At 41.4% G+C, this 12301-nt stretch overlaps 2 protein-coding genes across 3 annotated transcripts in view; both read right to left on the bottom strand.

The window, feature by feature from the left end:
• slc7a1a (solute carrier family 7 member 1a) overlaps positions 1–4440 on the bottom strand; it is a 21167-nt gene extending 16727 nt beyond the window's left edge. For both annotated transcript variants that reach the window (XM_020598565.1, XM_020598566.1), the window contains exon 1: positions 4255–4440. The gene's annotated coding sequence lies outside the window, so the exon portion shown is untranslated. The remainder of the gene's footprint in view (positions 1–4254) is intronic.
• Positions 4441–4651: 211 nt separating this feature from the next.
• paxbp1 (PAX3 and PAX7 binding protein 1) overlaps positions 4652–12301 on the bottom strand; it is an 11496-nt gene continuing 3846 nt past the window's right edge. The window contains exons 8-18 of the mRNA XM_020598448.1: positions 9288–9411; positions 8629–8731; positions 8397–8512; positions 8076–8275; positions 7829–7976; positions 7614–7735; positions 7421–7497; positions 7243–7309; positions 6731–6877; positions 6127–6281; positions 4652–5386 (exon numbers count right to left, since the gene is read on the bottom strand). Coding sequence (XP_020454104.1) covers positions 5266–5386; positions 6127–6281; positions 6731–6877; positions 7243–7309; positions 7421–7497; positions 7614–7735; positions 7829–7976; positions 8076–8275; positions 8397–8512; positions 8629–8731; positions 9288–9411 — 1380 coding nt within the window. The 3' untranslated portion in view covers positions 4652–5265. The remainder of the gene's footprint in view (positions 5387–6126; positions 6282–6730; positions 6878–7242; positions 7310–7420; positions 7498–7613; positions 7736–7828; positions 7977–8075; positions 8276–8396; positions 8513–8628; positions 8732–9287; positions 9412–12301) is intronic.

Raw genomic sequence — 12301 nt, 5'->3', positions numbered from 1 at the left:
GTGTGTACTCCAAAGGTATTTTTCCTGCTGAAAGATTACACTTGTTGAAGAGACATATCACAGGTCCAGCATTAAAATGTCTTGAGGGCACGTTTTATCGCAGTGATGAAGAAGCATATAATGATGCGTGGAAAAGGCTTGACCAGCGTTATGGTCAGCCCTTTGTTGTCCAAAGGGCTTTCAGAGACAAACTGTCAAGGTGGCCTAAAATCCACTCCAAGGATGCGGAAGGTTTAAGGACATTCTCAGACTTTTTAATGGCCTGCCTCCAAGCAATGCCACATGTGAAAGGCCTAGAGATACTAAGTGACTGTGAGGAGAACCAAAAGTTATTACTGAAGGTTCTTGAATGGTTGGCAACACGTTGGAATCGCCAAGTCACAGTTGCACTCATGGAAGGTAAAAATTTCCCCTCCTTTAAGGATTTGCACAGTTTGTAGCACTTGAGGCAGAGATTGCAAGTAACCCAGTCACCGCATCACATGCACTTCATTCATGCAGTTCCTAGAGAAAAGTAATACAAGGGAGAGTAAATTAAACAGAACCACAACCAAGTCTTCACAACGCAAGCTGCTATACACACAGACAAAGCAAAATCAAATAGCACAAAGTTAAGGGACCCCTGCATATTTTGTAGAGACGAAAGGCATCAGTTGTCAAGGTGCCCAAGCTTCTCAGAGAGGCTCCTAGAAGACAAGAGAGCATTTGTTAAGGACAATAAGCTGTGTTATGGGTGCTTAAAGGTGGGTCACAATGCCAAGGACTGTCGCCACCGTCACACTTGTGATGTCTGCAAGGGAAGGCATCCCACGTGCCTGCATAACGAAGATCACAAAACAAATGAAAGGACCCCAAGCTCAGTCATCACAACTCCAACTACAGCAAATGGTGCCACAGCAGTCTCAGCTCTCAATGTCACAAAGGTGGGTCCATCAAATAGCACTTCCATGATTGTCCCAGTGTGCCAAATGCCACCTCTTCTGAGCTGTGATGTTGGACTTCTCATTGGATTTAATTGCCCCAGAACTCTAGCTCCAAAACAGGTTCTGCTTGGAAAGGATAATGAGCCATTTGCCATACAGACTGATTTAGGGTGGAGCATCGTTGGCGGCTCCACATCAGGCCTCATGAAAACTGAAACAAGCCTGTGCCACAGAGTTATGGCAAAGGAACTTCCTCCTATCACACCTATGGACATAATAAATGTTCTTGAGTCAGATTTTGAGGACACTAAAGCAAGCGACAAAACAGTCTCCCAAGAGGATCTCCTTTTTCTAGACAAACTAACGAAAGGAATAAGGAAAAACGAACAAGGACACTGTGAGATGCCTCTACCATTTAAACAATGGCCATTCTTATCAGACAATAAAAGGCTTGCAGAAATCAGACTCGAACACTTAAAGCGAAAGTTCAACAAAGATGAGAAGTACAAAGGGGACTACATAGCATATATGGAAGACATAATTGAAAGAGACGATGTCGAAGAAGTACATAATGAAGGATTACAAGGCGAACAATGGTATATTCCCCATCATGGGATTTACCACCCCAAAAAGCCCACAAAGCTACGCGTCGTGTTCGACTGCTCAGCAAAACACAATGGTACAAGTCTGTTCTATGTTTACTTTACTGTGCTAGTGGGCTGTTTTACTGGTTTGGAGACAGTTCAGCTATAGGCAGATTCTCACACATGTGCTCACTATGGATGTCTAGGGCAGTTCAGAGCAGCATGCAACAGTGGAGCCAGTGACTGCTGCTTGTTGACATTTCCCATCAGTCAAAAGCATCTTTGTGTACATGTAATGCCACTCTATCAAAAGCAAGATTACCCAATGGACAATATATATACATTAACCGTACCTGATAACTTGTAATGTTTGAAATAAGGTCCGGAAAACCTAGCTAACAAATTTAATCTTTAGCTCTGCAGTGGCACCTATAAACAAAGTGTTGTGCTCCATGACCAAACAGCCTTGATGGTAGCAGTTTAGGTGACCCACTGGGTCACCTTGAACTGCCTGTTCGGAGCAGGCCAAGTCATACGCCACACCACCACCGTAGACAAAAAAAAAACAACAACAAATATGAGTAATGCATTGGCAATAACACTCAGCACATGTGGTACGTCCTAATGTTTCCTAAATAAAGGGTATCCACAATTTAAAAAAAAGCTTTATTCCAAAGAACATGTATGTTTTACCAGTAGAGTACAAGCTTAGTCTTGTTTTGGTAAACTCAAACCCTTAGCTCATATATTTATCTTCATTATAATTATGATCATACTGGCAGAAACATTTTGCCCCCCCAAAAAGACTATAGTCAAAGACTTATAGCAAAACTAATAACTTGTGACAAAGGACGAGCAAAGTGCCCTTCATTTGTCTGAACAGGCAATAGTCCTCCTCCCTGATACAGGTCAGAGATTTAATCATATATCTTAGAAAACAAAAGATTGACCCTTTACTTCCATTCAGTTCAAGCACAGAGGTAGAATTTGTATATTGCTTTTCCAGCCAAGCTAAATGTATAGATGTAGGATATCTGTTTAGCACTGGAGTCTCTGCTGAATATTTGATGATCGTTTGGGTGGACTAACATTGTGGCTCCGTATCTCATTGCCCTAACAGACTAGTTTATATTTTTCCTGTAGTAAAATAGAATTACAAAGAGCAATAAAATTATACCTTTCCGCTGTATATTCATATTTAGACATGTGTGTATTTTATTATACATTTGACAATAAGAAGCTGGTTCACTGCCCACTGAATACAAATGTCATCCTCAGAATCTTAGTCTATTTTTATAGCACATTTAATCACTTCTTGTAAGCATAAAGGTACAATGAATGCATGTTGCTATTACCCAACGGTGTAATAAGACCCCGATCCATGTTTTGTACACACTGTCTGTTTACTACAGCTATAGTCATGTATATTTTTCACAGTGCTCTGACAGGTCAACTCACTACTGTTTCATCTTAACTGTGAGTAGAATCAAAACCTTCATATTGTTCCGAAAAAATATAAGTTTAACCGAACATCTACCCCCAAAGAAATATGAAATGTGGCAAAACCATCCCTAGAAACCAGGGAGGCTGCCACACACACTCTGTATAGGTTACATACAGCCCTGCTGTCCACATGCCTGCCACTGACCCACTTGAAGGAAGGCTAAAGTTAGACAGACTGGAGTTGCTCTAAATGGCTGCTGTCAAGATCTAAAAGGTCAACTCTTTTTATTGAGTCATTCTAAAAATAGTTTCATTTGAAATATAACAAACATGGCCATTTAATAATTTGGCCATTTTAAAATCTGCTCATACTATTACTGTACTTGCAGCTTCCTTTTAAAATGGAAAACTCTGGTGAGAATCCATTAAGTTAAATCATACCTCAAAGCAACTATCCATCAAGCCAGATTATAGACTGTTCTTAGTGGACAGTTATTGACTGGACATTGATTCAAATTCTTGCACAAAAACTGGATGACTGACTGTCACTACATTTGATCTAATACCTATATATACCTAATACTACTTTCAGTGATGATTATCTTCAGGATTTTAGTCCCAAGTGCAGTTTCTTGTCAGTTATGGTCCTGTTGCTTGTGCCTCACTGTGAGTACATTTCCACCATGTCTGATTTTCTAGTTGCTTCGTGTGTCAGTGTCTCTCTGTGTGGCCACTTAGTGCTTTACTCCACTCTGCACTCACCACCAAACAAGAGTACAAACCAGTCAGTCCTGGTTTCAGACCAGCTCTGATAACAGGACATCAGTGCTACCACCACCTCCTTTTAAAGCGCATCACTGGCCATCTTTGGACAGCCTACACTGCTTCTCTAGACTGTCAAACCCAGCCTCAACATACTCCAGAAATCGACTGCATGATCCTAGTTGTGCACGATGCCTTTTAAGAGACACCGACATGAAACATCACCCAACTTAACTGTGAACCACTGGCAAGTTTCAGGAAAGGGAAATTATGCAATTCAGTTGTAGGGAACATTGCAAGGCAAAATATGGAACGAGCAAAATTAGAATGTGGTTTACAGCATGGATACTTTTAGTTACACGTATTCACGCACCCACAACTTTACGCACAGAAATGAGTTTCCCCTCAAACTCACCGATGAGCGTAACCTAAAAAATATCCAGCCTAGGGTACAGAAAATATAAATTATTAATTACACATCTAGTAATTTGCTCGTACATGTTTTCGTGGCACAATGCAACGTCGTAAAACAAGTTATCTACCTTGTAAAGCCTGCGGGAGCGCATGAAGCACTTATCCAAGAGAGCGAGTTTCCTGAAGGTTTAAAGTTGTAAAAATCAAAACTGCGTTGACTCCAGTAACTGGTAAAGTGGTATACTTCTCTCTACAGGTGGCAATGAGAAATTTAAAGCTTCGGGTTGCTCCGTTTAGCGCGAGATGGAGGAGGGGATACTAGCCCCGCCTGCTCATTACTATTACTGTTGCGCAATAGTATTGAGGCTAAAGCTGCACTTAGTGACCAACTACTACAAGTGACTAATGGCTGAAATTGATGGAAAATAAAGCTGGACTGTCCCTTAAAGATAACAATCTCACTCACCACAGTGCTCACCTCAAATGTACAAGAAAACAGAAATCTTTCAAATGACTATTTTATTCACAAGAAACAATACTAAAACAAAAGTCTTACAAATCTAAACACAAAGCTCCCAGCTCTGGCATGGTCTTCAGGGCAGTTTGTCAGTGACAGCGGAGAACCTTAGGAAGAAGCAGGAATCAAAGAACCATCATATCAATGGCTTCATGGACTGCTGGGAAACAAGCTGGTTGCCAGTCTTTGCTTGTGAATAATGACAACTTTATGGCCAACTATAAACTTCTTTCGGCACATATGGAAAAGAAGAATATATATGAGACAAATGTGGTGGATAAGCAGTTTTTACAGAAAGCTGGGTTGAAAATTGTGTCAGTTTAGAGACCAAATGTTTCCCAAAAAGCAAACCATGACATCAGATATTTACTCCTAATAAATTATGCATTTAAAATGTTGGCAGCATGTAGTACAAGTGAGAGGTCTTTTAAAGCTGACAATACAAGGCCTCATTTCAGCATCAGTCTTGTGTTGATCACGCCCCTTTCTGTACATTATTCACAATATTTACAACAAGGTTTTAAACCTACTATTTTCAGGAAGCCAGCTTAGTAAACCCATAGCTTCAAATATGCTAAAGCAGCTCAAGAGGAGTGAAAAGTTGCTGCTTGCATGTCCTCCTCTACGACTTGGCTTCCAAAAGTGTTTTGATGTCTTTAACACCATGTTCTTCTGCCACAGCGATGATATGGTCCAGGGCGTTCATGTGGTGCAACATCTTCACAATCTCCTTAATCTGTTCCCTGTTGGCACATAGTGGTTATATTAGAAGCAGTATGGACATGCAGCCAAATCATTACAACATAGCTTTAATGTATTGATCAAGGGAGTCATTTAAGAACACTTTCCAGTAAATTTTACAATTTTTTTTTTAATCCTACTCAAAGCACTGTCAATACTATTCCAGCAGATGGGCTTATAAATGAATTCAGGCTCCCTAATTTAGACAAACCCTCCAATGCCGTCATTCCACTGCCACTGGAACTGTCCTGTTCCATACTCAAGCCAGATGGCTGGCTACTGGCCCGGGCTGCCTGGCTCCTTTACATGTTTGTGTTTCCATTGCACAGTGTGAGCATTGCTCCTGCAGAACATGCTATGCCTGTCCAGAACGGACATGAACAGCAGCCACGCAACAGAGCAAAAACAGATTCAACAAACAGAGTAGCTGCTGTATGGGGCTTCCTTTAATTCTTCATTATGCACTGCCATCTCCTTCTTTCTTTCTTTTTTAGAGTACAGGTGTCTTTCTTTGGCTGAGACACTTCCTGTTGCTCAGGTTTTCCCTCTGCCAATCTGAGTGTAGTGGCACAGATGCCCAGGTTGGGGGTGAAGTAGCATGCTTTGAGACCTGCGTCTAAGCTTTTCAGCCCGGGCACAGTCCGTTACTGAGACAATGAAAACACGCAAACACTAGTACAATATGGTTCCTGGTGGCAGTGGATTGATGGCTTAAGGTTCCATTACTAAAAGAGCCTCTTACTTGGCTGAGCGCCGTTCCACATCAGCACTGCCCAAACTACTCCGGTGCAATGAGCTGGCCAGGTGGGTGAGATAGCGACAGAATGGCTCCAAATGAGGCAACGTCTGCTGGCCCTTCAGCCCAGAGAACCACTGGACTGGCAAACACTCCACCACCTGGAAAAGGTACAGGGAAGGGAAGAGTTAAACACTAGCTCTGTGTCACCCTGGTGAGCAGCTGTGTTTGTCAAGCTAAGGCTGCCAGTTGTAATAAGGCACAGGGAAGTGGTGAAGATACGATCACACTGACCTGGCTGAGGGGCTTTCATTGTGCTCGTAATAATGTTGCTCTCTGTCAACATAGTGATGTCTCTAAACAAAATTTACGGTACTCCTAAAGTTGTAAATATATAATTGGAAGGTGGAAACATGAAATGTCCCCTTTGTCTTTGGTTTTAATCTTGAGATCTGATCTGGCCAGGTGAATTTATTTACTTAACAAAACAAACTAATTGTAGTTTCATCAGTTAAGAGACTAAACATAAGAACAGGTTAATATCCTCAAGCAGCCTGGCTAAGCAAGTACTTTTGTGGTGTTTACACAAAAAGAGGTGTGCCACTCCTACCTTCTGGCACTTCGGAACATTGTCCTCTGCCGTATCTGTGGTCTGCAACGCAGAGAGGATGTACCTATTGAGAGTGCTGTCCAGGGCGAGGTCCTTCAGACAGGAAGTAGATAAGATACCGTCCCACTGCAGGATGTTGCCCAGCAGCTACGCAAAGATGGTTAAAGTGAGTGAGTCTGTGCTCATATGCACCGACACAACATCACATATGTCATTATCCAAAATACCAAATCCATATCCACAGACGGCAGTGATGCCCTCACTGGTTAGTGTACAAATTATACAAAGGGCACACACAGTCAGATGTTTAACATCAGTCACAGCAGTATTGTAGAGAAGAGAAAAATCAGCTTTGTGTGGGTAACGTAAATCCACCCAGAGTTCTCTAAAATCATCTCCTTCCTTTGTATGGTGTAACATACAACAATCATTCCTTTAAAGAAAGCTGTTGGTGTCTGAATGGATGAGTTTGTTAATAAGCAACGCTGTCTTTGCTCGAGTTTTGCACATACCTTCACGCAGGACCAGAACTGCCTCTGGTAGAATAAGTAGGGGCTGCTGTTCTTGTTCTCCAACACACTGAGCAAGAGCAAAAGCAAAACACGCCTTTAAGCAATTATCATGTTTATCATGGAGATTAGAGGGGGAAAAAAACTGACCACCTCCAATGTTAACAATTGTGTAACATACTTTTTGGGATAGAGCGGAAGGAAGACATCTTCATCCAGAGTCCGCCTGGTCCTTAAGACAACAGCTTTCAAAAGCTCCTAATAGAAGAAGAAAAAAAGAAAGTCAAGATGACAGTAACTCTACTACAGGAGCCAGAATCATCTTTTACTTTACAGATGAAGTACATTGTTTGTAGTAAGAGAGTGGAAATTACCTGTGTGTATCGGTTGTCCCCATGCATCACAGTGGGGTAGCCTTTCATTAGTCTGTAAATGAAGCCTACCAGCCTGGTTGTCTGACTGCCTGACAGCGGGTCCCAAACTTGCTCTGCCAGCACTAACACACACACATACGCAAACCAAAACATAAATACATACATACTTTGTGCTTGTCATGTCAAGGAAACCTTTCTTAATATGTTGGCTCTACCTGTCAGTTTGCTGATGATGACCTTCTCTACAATAGCAGGCAGCAAGCCGATATCCCCATCTCCCTTCTGCAAAATGCTGTGCTCCTCAAAGCCGTAAAACAACATTGACTCAAACCAAAGCATGTACTCAAAGTTTGTACACTGGGCCTGCACAGGAAGAAGAAGAAGAAAAAAAAAGATTTCAGAATTCCTCGTCCCACTACAAAAAGAAAAACATTACACTGAAAACTCACATACAGACCGTACCTCGAGAGGGTTCCATGTAATCAAGTGCAGACGGATTAAGGGGTTAAAGAGTCTGGGCAGACAGAGGCCGATGTAGGCTTCTCTGTAGCAGTCGGCGTAGTCTTTCCTCCACACTTCAAAACGGGCTTTGATGCAGTCAAGAGAATGAAAGTCCTCCAGCACGTCCTCAAATACTTTCTTACTTTCCCGGATGATACGATCTGGAGAACACAGATGGTTTTAGTATGGCATGAGCTTCACAATGTGATGTGTGTCAACACATTTGCCAATTTTTCTCATCAAGGTTAATACTGTAATTTTTACAGCAATGTAATGATGAACCTTTCTCCATGTTGAAGCTGGTGATGTCAGTGGAGGTTTCCTCATCATCTGATGATAAGCCTTCTTTATGATCAGCCCTCTTTCCGTTCTGCTCTCTCGCTTGTCGCCTCCGAGTTCTGTAGTCACCCACAAGCACGAAAGGCAGAGAATTAGCACCAAGACAGATTATTTAAGTTGTGATTGACTGTAACGCATGCCTGAAAACATTTCTGAGTACAAATGAGCTTCACACCGTCGTGCTTCTCTTTCTGCTATCCTCCTCTGACGGCTGTGCTCTTGGTATGCAGTGCGATCTCGACCAAATGAGTCTAAATTAGGTGCCATGACAGCTTTATCTGCAAGAGACAGGAGCCATTTTAGAACTAGAAATGAAAGGCTGAGAAAGCCCATAACCTATTTCTTACCCTTGGCACTTAACATCTTACACAACAGAGAGTACTCAACAATTTATCCAAAACACTTAAAATAAACTACATAGCCAAATGTTTTAAACTTATGAAACAAGTTCAAATATTGACATTAGCCTCCTAATCTATTAGGCACCACCAGCAATAACACATAATATTCGTTACAAATAATTTTATTATTCTTTTTCTAGTCACTTACCTGTCTGCAACACCTTACACGGTACAATGAAAGTGACAGATGTCAAGTCACTAACAGAACATCTTTACTTAGTGACTCACTACTTGACCACCCAGCTGACTGTGAGACTCAGCCATTTAAAGAGTAGCTTTCATGTACATACACTCAAGATCATAGCTCAGTAAACCTTAATCACACTCACGAGGGAAATATAAGGGGGTAGTGCAGGAAACAAGCATGTGAATACACACACAGAACTAATGAGGCTGTTCAAATAAATCATAAAAACCTTCAAGATGGACTGACTTGAAAGGCTTGCAAACTCCGACGATTCATCTTTAATATCATCCTGTCTTCTCTGGACAAGTCGTGAGGCCCGTTGCCTTAGTAACTGGTGCATGGCAGCCTCCAGCTCCAGGACAGCAGGCACCTGAAAGATATGATGCCTTCTGTGACCTTTGACTCAAACAAAAGTTGGGCTCCGAGTCACAGAGATGTCTTGCTGGAGGGCACAAGAGGAGCATGACGGACAATAAAATACTGGAACCAACATCGCCAGTGTTGAGCGAAAACTCTCTCTCTAAAATTTCATTAAGTAAACCTTGAACACTGTTGGCTTATGTTCAGTCAATGGTTTAACCAGAAAATAGTGGCAATGCAAGTTAAAGGCAGAATTATATCTTTCAATGTTAATACAATAAAATAACAAGATTCGAGTTAAAGGTTTTTCCCCAACACTGACAATATACAGTTCCAGTCATGATGTTTACAGTGTATTAATGGACCCCATGCTGATAATGATTGGTTAGTTTCCTGTTTCCTGAGAGTCACCTATAGGATTAAACAGACCGTTAGAATAGTAGAAGCAGCTTGAGCACAGCTCTCTCTTCATTCCATGTAATTGCTGCTCTGCTGCTGAAGAACAACGGCTAAATTATTCAGTTTAACCATGTGAGGACGGGCAACGATTTTAGAATATTCGAACAGTCATTAAATTTGAGAAAGGGAAATTGAATATTTCAAGGGGCTACGGTTTTGTCTTTAAAAACGGAGCTACTGTTTTCCTTTGCTTTTACCGGTGCCTGGAAATAATGTGATAACAAGGTCAGTATATCATTTTACTACAGCACCAAATACAAACGGCAAAAACATGCAGAGACTACAGCCATCAAAACGCTCTGTGTGGACCTTCTTCAAGAAAATAAACGAAATGAAACTCTGCCAGGTTAAGTTAGCATACTGACAACTATGCACAGCCATTTGACGGAGAGGCATTCAGCAGAAAGTGGGTTGCGGTCCCCAGATCAACAGCCATTGGCTCACTCTGTCACCCCAAGAGGTCTGGTGATTGATGTATAGAACAAATAACAGCCCTCATCACAAAGACGACAACAAAGGACGTGCTACCCATCGGCTTCGTCGAGGGGGAGGGTTTTCAAAGTTTGATGGCATTTGTTTAGCAGGGGTATATGGTCCCATCAAGAAAAACTGTCTCTGCACAACCAAGTAAGAGGTATACTGATAACGCATGTGAGCTGCGTAGTCGTTTAAGTGTTGAAAAGGTGTCTCTGATCACTGATGCATAGACAGCACTTACAACTGAATCGTATGTGGCAGTCACCTGCCTTTGTACAAGCACCTGGAAGATACAGAGTGCTGTTCTTCAGACCAAAGCAATGCCGGAGTGGCATACTGCTGAAAACCTGCTGAATATGCTTTCCCCACCACTGAACACTGGGGACAGCATGCGCACATGACAACACTAGCAATATGGAGCTATTGGCGGTGGGCGGGGTGGGGAAGGAGATCCTCGAATAATTGTCTAATAGTTTCCAGTGAATATCGAATAGTACTTTAGTGCCCTAAGTTAGTTAAATAGCTATAGGTGTAAAAAAAAGTGTTTGTCTCAGAGACTGCTACTACTGCTGACTGTTAAATGTAAAATTGAGTAAGCCTAAATAATCATCAACTCATTCACTCTTGGGCTATGTACTCTGCACCATCCCCATTAACTTGCATATGCATCATTAATTTTCCTGAGCACACCTTTATAACTTAGGGGTGTTTTCACATTTGGTCCTCCAAACGCGCTCAGACTCCTGTGAAACAAAATGAACGGAGACCCCCATCGGGAAGTGGTCTCAGTTTGGTTCTTTTCAAGTCCACGATGCGGTTTGCTTAATCTGTGCACTGTGAACACGAACACTCCAAGTTTGCCTCTAGTCTTTTGAATGTAAGGGAGGAAATACCAGAAATCTGTTCAACTATCTAGTGAAAGTCCATCACAGAGAAATGGCAGTTTTCCACTGCCTAGCTCGTAGTTTCTCTCCTTGCCCAGGTACGTTAGTTATTAAGCAGCCTTGAGCCTGCGAACAGAGATATAACCTAATATATACGAATATGGGTTAAGGAATAAAAATAACCATTAGCCAATTGACTGCTGTTGGTTCACTTACAAATTCAGTCTGTACTGGTCATAGTATCATGTGAGCTGTCATTCAGAAGTTCAGTTTCACTTGAGAGCACTCAGAGGAGGGGTGGATATAATGATTTGGGAGTTGGAGGCACCTCGAAGTAAAAGTAAAAAGTCTTCTGCTCTTTTTTTTTTTTTTACACTTCATTAAATCACATTATAGTCAAGTGGTTTGTTTAAAACAATGTGGCTACGATACGTCTCACAGATATGTTTTGCATAGTTTGGCACCGGAGACTCTTCTTTCTGATTGTAAAATAAAGTGCTCCCAAACTTTGGATGACTGGCCGTCCACTTTCCTCTGCTGTAACCATGCTCACTACTATCCACCACGAACAGCACTTTTCAAATGTTTCGATATGTCTCACCGACGCAGTCACCGACCCAGCCATCTCACACAGCTACGTGACTAGACCCAACTAATCAATAATCATATTCGTTGACAACTATTACTATTGAATTAACTGATTAGTTGTTGCAGCCCTACGTATAAAAATGTTGTACACTTACTGTGTGACTGACTAGTATAAATTTTCTGTTTAAGTAGCTGAAACCTTTACACAATCTGATTTATACTGAACTAAGTGTATTTTCTTTATATACATAAGCCATTTGCAAAAGCATGGAGCTGAGATAATGCATCAAAGTTACATTTTTGACTAAAAAGAGAGTAGTTGTGATCAAACTTGATCCTAACATTAGGAGTATTGCATTATTAGAGACGGACTGATTGCAATTTTCTTGGCCAGTTCCGTTTTTTTGTTTCTAACTGTAACTGACAGCATACACAGACATCTGTGTAACCTTTCTTTAATAAAAAATTTGATCATTATAAAAATAAATAAAT

The sequence above is a fragment of the Monopterus albus genome, unplaced genomic scaffold (genome assembly GCF_001952655.1).
Source record: "Monopterus albus unplaced genomic scaffold, M_albus_1.0 scaffold38.1, whole genome shotgun sequence".
In the NCBI taxonomy this organism is placed as follows: domain Eukaryota; kingdom Metazoa; phylum Chordata; class Actinopteri; order Synbranchiformes; family Synbranchidae; genus Monopterus; species Monopterus albus.
Note: the sequence above shows the minus strand (reverse complement) of the source record. Positions and strands in the feature narration are given on the sequence as shown.